This window comes from Pelophylax lessonae (assembly GCF_965119305.1).
Source record: "Pelophylax lessonae genome assembly, chromosome: 7".
Classification (NCBI taxonomy): domain Eukaryota; kingdom Metazoa; phylum Chordata; class Amphibia; order Anura; family Ranidae; genus Pelophylax; species Pelophylax lessonae.
The window spans coordinates 178,697,612-178,712,213 of record NC_138774.1 but is presented as its reverse complement, the minus strand read 5'-3'; the positions used below and the strand labels follow the sequence as shown (position 1 = coordinate 178,712,213).

The window sequence follows — 14,602 nt, the reverse complement described above, 5'->3', positions numbered from 1 at the left end:
CCCCCTCCCTCCCTCACTCTCCCCCCCTTTCTCTCCCTCGCTTTCCCCCTCCCTCTCACCCTTCCTCCTCCCTCTCCCTCTCACTTTCCCTCTCACCTTCCCTCTCACCTTCCCTCTCACTTTCCCTCTCACTCTCCCTCACCCTCCCTCTCTCTCCCCCTCCCTCCCCCTTTCTCTCTCCCCCTCCCTCTCCCTCTCTCACCCACCCTCCCTATCTCTCTCTCACCCACCCCCCTCTCTCTCTTCCACCCTCTCTCTCTCCCTCCCACCCCCCTCTCTCTCTTCCACCCCCCTCTTAACCTCTTTCACCACCCTCTCTCTCACCCACCCCACACTCTCTCTTCCACCTGCCACTCTCTCTCTTACCCACCCCCCTCTCTCTCTTCCACACCCTCTCTCTCCCCTCCCCCTTCTCCCCTTCCCTCCCTCCCTCTCTCTCCCTCCCTCCCTCTCTCCCTCCCTCTCTCCCTCCCTCAATCTCACCCTCCCTCTCTCTCACCCCCTCCCTCCCTCTCTCTCACCCTCCCTCTCCCTCCCACCTTTCCTCTCTCCCTCCCACCTTTCCTCTCTCCCTCTCTCTCACCCTCTCATCCTCCTTCTCTCTCACTCTTCTTCTCTCTCACCAACCCTCTCTCTCACCCTCCCTCTCTCTCACCCTCCCTCTCTCTCACCCTCTCTTCCTCTCACCCTCTCTTCCTCTCACCCTCCCTCCCTCTCATCCTTCTTCCCTCCCTCCCATCCTCCCTCTCATCCCCCTTCCCTCTCACCCTCCCACCCCCTCCCTCTCACCCTCCTTCCCTCTCACCCTCCCACCCCCTCCCTCCCTCTCTCTCACCCTCTCTCCCTCTCTCCCTCCCTCTCACCCTCCCTTTCTCGCTCTCACCCTCCCTCTCACCCTCCCTTTCTCGCTCTCACCCTCCCTCTCTTCCTCCCTCCCTCTCTCTCACCCTCCCTCTCTCTCTCATCCTCCTTCTCTCTCACCCTCTCACCTGGCCTCTCTCTCTCTCTCAAATAAACAAAAAAAGATATATATATCCTATATTTTAAATTTTCTGGTATAAAACCTATCTAATAAAATCAAATTTCTTCCAAAATGTAGGCCAAAGTGTATTCTGCTACATGTCTTTGGTAAAAAAAAAAAAAATGCCAATAAGTGTATATGAAGTGCTTTGGGTGAAATTTATAGCATCTACAAACTATAGTATATATATACTGTATATTTGAAAATTGATCAACCCTGCTGTACTGAAGGCCTATCTCATTTCTTGGGGCCCTTAAAATGCCAGGACAGTACAAATACCTCCCAAATAACCCCTTTTTGAAACATAAACAATCTATAGTATATAGTAAGGGGCATAGTTGTGATCTTTTGTCACAATTTTTTGGAAAAAGGAAGAAAATAAATAAAATTAGCTTTTTTCCACAATTCTACACAACTTCAACTATTTTACATATTGTCACCACAGTGCATTACAGCGTCATCATATGATTGGTGTGGTGGTGATCAGGGATACTGACTGATGACAGTATATAAAAAAAAAAAACACATTTTTCTTTTAACATTTATTCTTTTTTTGTTTTACATTTTTTTTACATGCTTTCATTAGAGTATGTTGAGTAGTTTAATGTCACCATAGCGACACTGTACTACTTTGGGGGTAATCAGAGTTTTTTTGTTACACTTTGATTGCTGTTACAGTGATCACTGTAACAGCAATGTTTTGAACTGTCGTGAATGGGTTACATTTATAACAGCTGTTATTACTATCGTATGCTGTGACTGGCCCGCAGCTATTACATGGTATAGGGTGCTGTGATTGGCTCAGGTACCATATGATAGCTGTAAGCCAATCACAGCATTACAATACTAAGCACAGCTGTTATGAATGAAACCCATGGACAGGAGGGGAGGCTTCCAAAAAACCATCACAGATTACCTATATCGACTTAAGCAACTCTGGTATGGGTGACACCCATAGCAGGCCACATGGACTCCCCAAAAGTGAGGAATCTCAGTGAAAACATGGTCTTTACCAGAGCACATGGTAAAGAGCCTGAGACCCTAGTGACCCCCAGGCTACTTTTCTTTAAGCAAAACCAGGTTGTGGCCTCAAGTTTGCTCCACCAAGAGGTTGCAGGAGCAAGGGGCTTTATTGGGAAGACAGGATGAGATGAGACAGCAAGCCAGTATCAATTGAAGAGACAAGGACTCACTGCTCAAAGTGGTGTAATTGCCTGATGACTCACACAAGTGCATGCCCCGGCTCGCCTCCGTGAAAACTTGATTAAAAAAAAGGAATTGGCAGCACTCCAGGTTGAGTCAAAATCCAGATTTATTGACTGGACATCCAAATTATGACAATCGTGACAAGGTAGATAAAAGAGAAGGAATTGGCAGCACTCCAGGTTGAGTCAAAATCCAGATTTATTGACTGGACATCCAAATTATGACAATCGTGACAAGGTACTACCTTGTCACGATTGTCATAATTTGGATGTCCAGTCAATAAATCTGGATTTTGACTCAACCTGAAGTGCTGCCAATTCCTTTTCTTTTATCAAGCCAGTATCAAGGCAAAAATTGAGGCAGGGGCAGGTAGTAGTCAGTGTACAAATAAAAAGTCAAGGCAAGTGGCATGCAAAAGAGAGTAGTCGTAATCTAGGAAGAGTTCAAGGCAGGAGACTAGCAAGAGGATAACAAGAAGAAGCAGAGTTGGCAATAGGTGCTGGATACATGAGCAGGTTTACGGCATTCGAGCCTGCAATGGGTAATCAGAACAGCAGCAATCTCAAGCATATGGTAGTTGGTAAAGACACAGAACCAGCCACAAGGAGGGAAAGTATTTAAGGTATTACAGCAGGGATTCCCAAACTACGGCCCTGCAACTGTTGCAGAACTACACATCCCATGAGGCATTGTAAAACCCTGACATTCACATACTGTACATAACTAGGCATGATGGGAATTGTAGTTCCTGAACAACTGCAGGGCCGTAGTTTAGGAATCCTTGTATTACAGGGCTTGTGAGCATGCTCATCTTCAGAGATGCGCACCCATGCACGCTAACACAAGCGCCAGCAGGTGCACCTTATGCTTTTGTTTACAACTGACTATAGCCAAAAGGCTACAAACTGGCATGTGCACAACTCACTCCAGACAGACAGGACAGGCCTTGTCTGTGGCTGTTCAATTGCAGACTTTGGACTGTACTGTATTAGGTACTGTATTAGACTCAGAATCAGACAGAGACTTTGCGGTTGCTGGCTCATAAACCATAAAAACCCGCCGGCTCTCTCCTCTCCCCGTCTGACAGCTGCCTGCAGTGGGCAGGACCGAGGACCGAGTAAAGAATGGCTTTTTTTTTTTTTTTATAAAACAGACACAGGGGCACACAGGATTAATAAACAGACTGTAGACAGGATATTAAACTTTAAATGAAACTACAGCAGCAGGAGGGGAACTGACATAGGAGAGGACAGGCAGGGAGGGAGGCGGGAGAGAGGACAGAGGAGGACAGGAGGGCTGCGGATGACAGAGGCACATAAACTGACCACGCTGTCAGGGCTCAGCAGCCATGGTATACCATGGTCAGTTTACACAGAGGAGGAAAAAGTCAGGCAGGATCATTCAGGTATTTTAGGTGATAGATGGGGCCAAATTCCACAGCAAAACACTGTGCTTAAGGGAACAGGATCAATATTTTTTTTAGGTTAACAAATGCTTTAAAAACAAATGCTGCGCAGTGTGTTCCCCTGCGGGGCGCCGAGAGGGGGGCGGGTCCGAGCCTGGCCCGGACCGCACGGCCGGGGACGTAGCAGACAATGTATCGCCTAGAACTGTTGACTATTATTATGCATCCCTTCGGGGACTGTATCACTAGTTCTGTTTTCTAAGTTGTACCTATGTATTTCACAACGGAAGTCCTCTACACTGTTTTATTGTGTACTCTTTTCCTTTGCATTTAAACCAATAAAAACTTATTGAAAGTAAAAACAAATGCTGCTGCTTGCTCTTTAAAAATAAATACTCAAAATAAGTATAATGACTAAGCCCCTCCCCTTAATGACATTGTTGAAAAGGGTTGGAGCATGGGTGACCTTAAAATGATGCCCCCCCTGAAAAAAGTTCTGCAGATGCCCATGGGTGCAGGAATAAGCTTGTGGCCTCTACAATCAGAGTCAGCAAATAACTGGGTGATTTGGGCCATGATGTCCTGAATGACCATGATTGAAAACCTCAGTCAAATGGGCAGAAGATCCAGCCACACTTGACAGTGCTTAAAAAGTCTACGAGAATGGGAAAAACTAGAGGAAGCCTGAGTCCAGGCTTCAGGCTTTCATACTTTCAGTGGGCACACTGCAAGCAGCCCTGGAGCTGTTAGCGCAATTGAGTTGGGGCATCTGAAACAGCAAGGCTGTCTCCCCTGGGTCTACAATCAGGCATCCTGCGACCGCATGGTTGTAGGACAATGTATAGACTGAGGGTAAGAGGCAAGGCCTCAAACACTCATGAAACCTGGCCAGCTGGAAACAGGTGATGGTTGGATTGGAGGAAGCAGATGGAAGATTGAAATTACATGTGGCTCTTTACAGGCAGGAGCAGCAGTGGGGAGATGCTTCCTCAAAGTTTGAGGTTATAAAAGAGCATGAGGAGTATGCACACGGGACACATAACCCAGAGAATGTTGTGTGGGATTGAGCGCTGACAACATTCTCTGGGTTAAGTTTAATCTCTTCTGCATAGAAATTGTCAGGAAACAGTTAATAGTGGCACCCAGCAACTTATGCAAATGTGAAAGCCCCTGGTGGTTGGCCTAACAAACCTATTCAATAAGTCTTCCGAAACACAGCAAGTTATGAGGCAGTGCTCTGGATCTGTAAAGCGATCTGTAGGTAATTTTTAGCAGAACAGAATCTGGAGATCACCCAACACAGAACCCATTCTTTAAAGGTCATGTCTAGGTTATCCCCTTAAAAGAGAAGTATGGTTTTGTTTTGTTTTTTTTGCAGATTAATACTTACCTAGGTGGATGCAGCATCAGTCTGATGCTGTATCTGTCCCCCTTGGCTCTAACTCTGAGAAGCGAGCGATCAAAAGCGCACTTGTGGATATTAATCCCTTGTACTGAAAAGTACAATGTACAGCTCTTTTGTATAAGGTTATCCAAGCACTCGGCGACAAAGAAAGAAACAGGCGCATGCTGTGTCAAATCAATGCCAACTGAAGATTCTGTGCCTTTAGAGCAGAGCCCAGGTTTATTTATAGTCAGAGAACAAAAGGGGGTTACAGGGGAGGTGGCGTCAACACCACCAATCACAAACATGTATACTTTCAAAAGTACAATAGGAAAGGGTAGTGTGCACGAGACTCCAACTTCCAAGTGAAACAAAGCAACATGGCTGCCACATGGATTCTCATTGACTCAGCCATGCTAATTCACAAGCATGCACTCTCATCATAACCTGTTAAAAATGAATCCTATATAATATAGTTCATAAAAACCATATTTGATAGTGATCGTGCCACTGTTCCAGTGAATGGGACTTTACTATATCTGCAAAAGACAATAGCAGCAGTATATCAATCAATCATATGGATCTAATATAACAGAAAGATGTCGGCCATTATTCTTGGGAAAGGGCAGATATTATCAAGACGATAAGAATTCCACATCACAAACATATCACCGTCAGTGAATACCAGGGCCCCAGCTGGCTGATATACATTTGTGCAGTGGAGTTCTCCTTGCACTGCCATAGATCCGGACCGGCACCGCCGATACGGATTTTCAGGCTACAAGTAGCATGCAGTGGAAGGTTTCCACAATTACAGGTCTTTCCTCAAGGCCAGTTAAAGCAATATTCTCTGTGCATAGCAATTACCGGTAAACTGACACTGGGAGACATAATGGCAATTTAACTAAAAACACATCCTAAAGAAACGTCCACATAAATATTAATAAAATTTCCACAACACCCCTTAAAAGTGTAATAGCAACATAACTTTTTTTTTTTTACTGAATGAAAGCTGAATGAGGTTTTAATCATTCCCCTCTCTAGTCAAAACTGCTGGAGTACCACTTTGTACATTTGCAATTGGGCAGCAGCAGTCATTTGCAGAGTGATCTGATCTCTTCCTGGTGTGTCACAATGTTATGTATGCTTCGTCATAGAGCAGTTTTCTATAGAGTGCACTGAACACCACTTTCTGATTGGCCATCAAACCATCGTCAGCTAACATTAACAACTTAGACTTCTTTGTTAATATTTTGATAAATCCTATAGGCATTTAAAAAAATAGTTTTATAATTAAATTAAAATTTCTATTTTACCTTTTTTTGTTGTTGCTAAATATGTTTTTTTTTTTTTGTGCAGCTAGTGAAAACCAGGACAGCAAAGATAAACGAATTATCAGGATATGTCAGGTATGAATGCACTGAATGTTACTCTGCTCCCAAAAGGCCTTACAGAATTTGCACATAGAAATTTCCCTTGCAGTTTAGGCAGGGCTTATAACAAAAAAGTCACAGTTGAGCCTGAAAAATAGCAGCATTGCGGCAGATCTGGGGCAAGGATGGGCAGGAGGGGCATGTGTCCCAGATGCAGTGTTTTTCATGCTGCTGGTCCCGCTCCTCAGCAAATCCACCACTCTCTCCTGCATTTTTATAAGCCAGCCATCCTCCTGCAGCAGGCTGACTGCTGCCATATCAATCTTTGCTCTGTGCTGCTGAGTTGCGGGAGGAGAAGTTCTGTGTGATCACGGGCATTTAGTTCCTGGAGTCTACTGCTAGCAAGCTACCAGACGGAGGTGTGCTGACAACTCTGCAATTGCATCAGTACACCTCAGTTCAGGCAGTTTGCAGCACAGTTTTACTGGCTCCAGAAACAAAACAAATGCAAATACACTGAACCCCTGCCCTGCACTTCAGCCACAGTGCAGGGAGTGATATCACAGCAGGTGGAACAATTTTGAGCTGTTCTGCTGGCCCAGGCTGACCAGCAGCACTGATCACTGCAGGAGAGGGTGGTGGCTTTTCTGGCATCCTCTATGACACAAATGTCAAACACAAGGCCCGCGGGCCGAATCTGGCCCTCCAGGATTTATCAAGTGGCCCTCGCACCCAGTTCTGCAGCCAGAACATGGTGAAATTCCATTCTAACACCTCCAGCTCCGGCCCTCCGCTCCCCGCTGTCACTTGCAAACACAGGAGTAACAGATCCCTGCACACACCAATGGCAGGGACGGATCTCCAGAAGCCGAGAGAGAAAATGACTTTTTTGAAAGGCGAGACAAATCCGCATACACAGGTAGGTGCTAGAGCCAGGCCAGGTAGGAGAGAGAGATGCAAGAAAGCTTTGGGCAGGTTGGATTGCACACTGTGCCTAATGCACCCCTAATCCCTACACTCTGTACCTAATGCACTCCTGAACTCTGCACTCTGTATGTAGCGCACCCTAGACACAGCTGGCCCTTTGTGGTCAATCATACTGCTTATGTGGACCTTTGATGAAATTGGGTTTGGCACCCCTGCTCTATGAGAAGCAGAATCAGCAGTGTTGGATCTAAAGGATGAGCTCTTAGATTCAGGAGTCTGCTGAACAGAACATGCCTCTGCTAGAAGCTAAAAAGTCTGCTGTTCGACCCCTCTCCAAGTTAAGGAAACTTCTTGCCACCTTAAGCGCCCCCCCCCCCCCCCTTACATACCACCTCATCTTCTCTCCTCCAGTTACAATATTTTTCACCCAACTCCCTCCCTGGTCACTGTGCTTCTCTGACAACTACCTTACCTCCCAGATCACAGTAACTCGGAACTCAAACCCCTCCTTCTCATACCACCTTAATACCTCCATCTTTACTTCTCTCCATAACTTCCCTCCTACCCATCTCCCCCCAACCTATTTAATTTTACTGCATCTGTGCCATGCAACACTCACCCCCTAGGTCACAACATCTACATTCCACCTCAAACATCCCCCTCTTGCTCCCCACATTCCCCCTTATCTAATAAAACTCTATACTCATTTTTTATGAAAGTAAGCATTGATCTCATCTTCGGAGACAATGGGTTTTATTTACTAAAACTGGAGAAACCAAAATCTGGTGCAGCTATACATATCTAGGGAACCAGGAAAAAGTTGATTTACTTTACTTGTTCCTGCTTTCCTCTGGCAGCCTGCGCTCTCCTCTACCCCCCCCCCCCTTCCCCCCATTCCCCCCACACTCTGGTCAAAGACTGTCCCTCAGCATCCTCACATCCAATGCAGGAGTATTGGTTCTGCATTGGACTTGATGACATCAGAGGGCCTGCAAAATCCAGAACCAGAGCATAGGGAATAAAAGGCTATGGGTCCGGTTTAGCAGCTTGAAGGAAGACTGTGGAAGTGGACATTGGGTAAGTAAAACTGTTCATCTTTATTGTACAGTACAGGACATAAGAACCAGTTCATAGACCATGAGTTACATCACTACTTTCAGGTGATTGGACACTGGTAAAAGCTTCGCTGGGACCACCCCTTGGTGTAGCCATATAGTATACCCCGGCAACTCTGTGAGGCTCCTATTTGTTTGCTAGTGTCCTTAGCTAAAGGGAAAGCTCTTCCTCTTTTGAGCAGTTTTATATATAGCAGGTTTAAAGGGTAACTCCACTTTCATGGGGAAAGAAAATGTCAAATAAAATAAAAAATATAGCGTATACATTTGCGGCACAGGTCATATTGTAATTGAAAAATACTCATTAAAATATTAAAAATATTAAAAATTACCTTTCCTCTTCCATTTTTAGCTCTGTATTGTTCTGAAAATGCAATACAATATGGCAACCTGGAATTGTTCTGTACACAGAATGTGTACAGAACGTCCCTCAGAAACATCATTGCCTGCTTTTGTGATTGGCTCACCAATTTTCCCAGAAGTCTGCACTAAGAGACTAATCAGATTTCAGGCATCCCCCGCAACAAACATGTCATTTTTGGTGAGATACTCCCTATAGGAAATCACATCTAAAGGGATACATGCCCAGCAGCTTTCCTCATTAGAGCCCTGCAGGTGCACAGCTGGTTGATAATTATGAAACCACTCCCATTAAACTGACTTTCCACCCTGGATATAGACAAACACACAGGGATTTCTTTAGAATAACGAAAGGTAGAAATCTGCAACAAAATGTGTTAAAATCTGTGTAATGTATATAGATCACCCAGAGGGGAATGTTTTTTTCTCAACAAAAGTGGAGTTACGCTTTTACTATTTTCTTCGATTGACACTTCTATCAGGATCTACTTGCTTACTGCCCTCAGGCCTCTCTAGCAGTTTCTAGATCGGTGACACTTGAGCACATCTTGGGAACCGTCCCTGGACCCCATAGTCACAGGGCCAGCCTGTAATGTTTGCTTTGCACACTTGATTCTGTGTTGGGCACTCTGGTGCAGCAAGCACTATGGTGCAGCAAGTGTAATTAGAGTGCTATACAGGTCTAGGTCTGTCAGCTACATGTCTTGATGGCTCTGTAATATACACTACATTCTTATTCTACAAAACATACCACAGTGCAATGTAAGCAAGCGATTCATGGGCACAAGTGTTAAGGGTCCTTGTACTCTTAATGTTTTTCCCCAACTTTAATATTTCACTGTTGGGCCTAAAGGGTAATGTTATTACTATTATTATACAGGATTTTTATATTGTAAACAGTTTGCACGGCGTATATGTAAAGAAAGTCCCGCACTATGAAAATAATGGGAAGAGGAGAAAGGGCTGCAGCCTCCCTAAAATATAGCCAAAGGCTATGTCAAGGATGTAGATAAGTAAGGGTAGGGAAAATGGCGCTGCCAAATTAGGGTGGGTAGTATAGTAATGAAGTCTACAGAGCAGATAAACGCTGCTGAGGACGTCTATGACGAAACGCGTACAGCGTAGTTGCGTCACTTCCTGATCCAGAGCCTTTGTGGAATGCACAGCGATCCGGAGTCCTATCCATTCGGTGGATTGCCTGTACGGTTCCCCCCTTGCATGAATGTTTTTTTTTTTAATGCCTTTTTACTAATATGGAAAAGTAACTTTGAGAGCTTTAATAAATTTTGTTGTTACGGTATCACACAATGTGTCCCCCCTTGTTCATTTTATATACCTTATTGCTGGAGTCTAACCTGGGAGCATACTGATTGCTGAGGAAAAACATTTATTCCCCCCCCACCCTCCTGGTACCAAGACGTACGGATGTAGGAGCACTACCTAGGACCTACAGGACCAGCTATCTCCATGCTGTGGTATACAGCCTAAATCTAACCCCGCCTAATACCCCTGTGTGGGGTTAGGCACTCTTGGTGAGTGCAATCTATTATTACAACCACCCCAGGCACCCTCCTTTATAACACGAAGAGATTTGGGATTGCCGCATGAAGATCAAGCACCCCCACTTATGGACATTATTTCCATGATTCCATGATGACATATCAATTTGATATTGTCCACCTTGCACTTAATTCCCCGTGTAGCTTATTCACACATATTTATATTTATTTTGTCTCCACTCTCCGTTTTATATATATTTAATTTTTTATTATATTTATTTATTGTCACCGGTCTATTATTATTATCTATGAACATAACTCCTACTACACCTCCCTCAAGCCACTAGTGACACCACTATATATATGTTTGCACTTTATGTCACAAAGTCACTTTACTGGGATTTATTTAACCAGACCACGTCACTAAGCACTTTATATTAATATTGTTGATATTGATTATATTTATGCATTGTATGGTGATTTATGGTGCACATTTTTCAATTTAACTTTTTACTATTTATTGATGTGTTGCACGTTTTAATAACTCTCTGCTTATTTAATAATTTTTTACGTGGGTATACATACTATTTATACACTACCACCCTTTTGGGATTTACCTACGAGAGTTTATCTGCTCTGTAGAATTCATTACTATACTACCCACCCTAATTTGGCAGCGCCATTTTCCCTACCCTTACTTATCTACAGTTTGCACAGCGCTTTACAATATAAAGGGAGACAGTACAATTACTGTACTTTGACCTGTCCAATTCATTTGGAGTCCTGTAGATCCTGGTAGACTACATACATGGTTTTCCGGTCTCTTGACAACTTGCACTTCTTGTACATCCTTCTTCTAAACAGGGTTCTTCCTTATCACCCGATGGGACTCCTACATGACCTCAGGGCCATCCCTAGCAATCCTTGTAAATAGAAGGATTACACTCTAAGGGCATTTTTTAAAGTTCCGATCATACCTTTCTGTCCACATCAACAGTAGTATTCTTCTTTGGACTCCTCTTCCACCTGAGGGCAGGATAGCCTGAAGATTGGTGTTTTCTTTAGTTCTCCTTAGTTAGGAAGCTGCACCCCCTCTTTCCCTCAGTTGTTACTGGAATGCCCTCCCCTGGGTATCCTCCTCCCACTCTTACCCACCTGGGTGGTCAATTTACCCCAGATTTTATATCTTTCACAGGACCTCTGTCTCTTGTTCCCAACTTAATCTACTGTGAGCGGAGTCATCTCCTAACAGTTACCAGTCTGTTTTAAGGGGTAATAAACCCCAAAGCCAATGTTTATTATATTGCAGCTTACCAATTTCTAATGTGATGGCTGCATTCATTTTCTTTTTTAGGCTTTCTTTCTTTCGTCTATTTCCACCTGGTGATCCAGCCAGTAAGTGTGTTATTTTTTAAAAGAACAAGCTCTCCAATCAAATGTATCAGTCACAGAAATTAGACAAACCATTTAACACTAGCAGGGGTGCGTACAATGATCAGTTTTATTCATTTAAAAGCTTTATCCCAGAGGGAAAAACTATTTAGTGTAACTGCCTGCAAAGTATTACCTGGAGCTTGACTTCAATTTGTTACTGTATTTAAATCTGCTAGTACATATAACACTCCCCTCCCTCCAGACTGATAATGCTGCTGTCCAAAGATGCTGCCCATGCTCATTCATTCAGAATGGGAGCACTGTACTACAGGAGATGTGTTACTGGTCAGATCACCAGTTGAAAACAGAGGGAGAAAAGCCTAAGGAAAGAGAACAGACGTAACCACCACATCTTATGATAGATAAGCTGCAATGTATTACAATTTTGGTTTTGGGTTGTTTCTTTCCTGTAGGCGGCTGTTTAGACATACGCCTAATGTTAGTATGTGTTTTATTGTTTGTCCCCATAACACACCTTGCTGTGGCAGTTCACTGCAGCACACTTAGGCCTCTTACACACGATACTCCTGTTTGAGCATCTCCTTTTGGTCTTCTGCACACAATACTCCTGTTTGAGCAGCTACTATTTCCAGACATTTTTTTTTTGTATGTTTTTGCACGTATTTGCGCGTATTCGTGCGTATTTGCATGCATTGAGGCTACAATTACTGACCAAAAATGCAGATTTTCTATATTGTTCTTACTGAAGAACTGAAGAATGCACAGTTTACGTGCCTGTGTGCACAGGCACATTACAATAAATGGGCTGTATTTTAGCTCAGTAAAAAAAAAAAAGCTGTACTGAGCTTTTTCAAGCTGCGAGATGCTCAAACAGGAGTATCGTGTGCAAGAGGCCTTACGTTGTAGCTGCCTGTAACAAACCACCTGCGAATTTTGCAGGTCTGTTAAACCTTTGTGGTGGTGTATTGGCAGCTTATATAAAATTAAAGGGGCTGCTTTACTGCAGCCTACATTAAAATGGGTTGGGTACCACACTGCATTGCATGTGACCAGTGTGAAAGGATCCCTATCGGCATATTATATCAGTTAAGATCACATCAGTCATTCTAAAGATGGAGATCTGAGCAGGTTTTTTTCATTGCAATTTGCCATTCATAAATAGATGAATAAAACAAATTTAGGCATGTTATGTTTTGGTTTTTAGATATGTTCATCCCTTTGAAGCACCAGATTTTCTGACTGTGCCAATTGGCGATGGAAACCCGGATTATTTCAGATGGATTGAAGACGTCATGTCAGAGAAATGATCATGGATTGTGTGTCTGGACATTCATAATAGCTTTCTCAAGAAGTTTTATGACTTTTCAGTTTGTAATATCTGAGTAAATGTCAGTATTGTTAGATATAGTTAAAAGTCAGATCTGGATGTCCTCAGATAAGCATTTCCATGAATACGGTAGTTAATACTAAAAAGATACTCCAGATATTCAGAAAACAGGACAAGCTGTACAGCTGGGGCCAGGTGAAGAGGATCAATGTGGACAAGAAGAGAAAGTGATTCAGTAAAGCAAGATACAGTTCGAGTACACTGAGAAAATTCAACCTTTAAAGAAGCAGGACAAAATAGAAAGGATGTAAGAAAAAAAACAGCTTGGATACAAAAGCTTACAATAGAAGTCTGAAAAGACAAAGCAAGCAGACTAAAACATAAAGAGCGTCACCAGAACGATGACAGCAGAGAGCCTTAAACATGGTTGGTAAAGGTATTCACACAATTTGCACTTGTGCCTTATACCACATGGAAATAAAATATAAAAGAAACTATAAGGGCCGTTTACATTTTTGTGGTGTGTTAGTGCTTTTGGGTGCCATACAAAATGAATTGCAATGCAACACCTCTAATGTGCAATACTGCAACAAAGAAGAATTTCTTTTAATTCTTGAAGGTCTGCTCTAAATGTTAAACATGCTAGTCCTGGGAGCCAAAGTACCTAAAATATTCCATGGCCAAGTGGTCAACAAAAGGCCTATGAAGTGGTTTGCAATATGTCAACTTTAAAGACTATACATTGCAGCTGGAACTTTTTTTTTTGGTCCTTTTCAATTATATCAATAGAGGCACATATCCCTCTACCAGCCTGACAACTTCTTGCTGACTTGATCAGTCTATAGGTGATATGTTAATTTTTCCATCCTTAAGCATAGTTCTATGATACTTATATAATATCAGACCTCAAGTTTTGGTATGCAGTTATTCTCGGACACTCAGGATTAGAGAGCCATAAGCTAGCTCAAAAACTGCTGACTCTGGTGAGACCTACTTGTATATTATTCACACTTCATCATGATTTTGGGTTGATTTTTTCACATAAGCAGGGGCAACATTTCTCATACCAAATCAGAATCTGAATGATTAATTTCGTAATTTTTTTGAGGCTTCATTTCCAGCCTCTTCTCATTCTCCTCTTGCTAATGAAGGAAGCAGATATCATACCTGAATATTTTTTAACTAACTGTAAAACCCTTTTCTTGGAGTCTATTGTGGGACACAGGAAGTCCTATACTGTCAGGTTATACTGTCACCTACAGGAGAAATAAACACAGGCGAGCAACAACAAGCACGAAAAGGGCTATAGACTCCCAGAAGCCCAAGAGCTGCCGAGGAACCAATGCCTGAACCAGATACCACCCCCCTCCCCCTTCCTGATCCCTTCTAAATTGTAAGCTCTAACGAGCAGGGCCCTCTAATTCCTCCTATGTTAAATTGTATTGTAACTGTATTGTCTTCCCTCATATTGTAAAGCGCTGTGCAAACTGCTGGCGCTATATAAATCCTGTATAATAATAATAATGGAAGGACATGGGGGACACGGTTAACAAGTAAGGGAATATGTAAAAGATGATTGGTGCGCTAAAC

At 43.2% G+C, this 14,602-nt stretch overlaps 1 protein-coding gene across 2 annotated transcripts in view; it reads left to right on the top strand.

The window, feature by feature from the left end:
- The window catches only part of LOC309560989 (protein CutA homolog), a 52,447-nt gene extending 39,314 nt beyond the window's left edge, over nucleotides 1-13,133 (top strand). For both annotated transcript variants that reach the window (XM_082264693.1, XM_082264692.1), the window contains exons 5-6: nucleotides 6,376-6,425; nucleotides 12,890-13,133. In XM_082264693.1, coding sequence (XP_082120819.1) covers nucleotides 6,376-6,425; nucleotides 12,890-12,992 — 153 coding nt within the window. In that variant the 3' untranslated portion in view covers nucleotides 12,993-13,133. The remainder of the gene's footprint in view (nucleotides 1-6,375; nucleotides 6,426-12,889) is intronic.
- The last annotated feature ends 1,469 nt before the right edge of the window (nucleotides 13,134-14,602 follow it).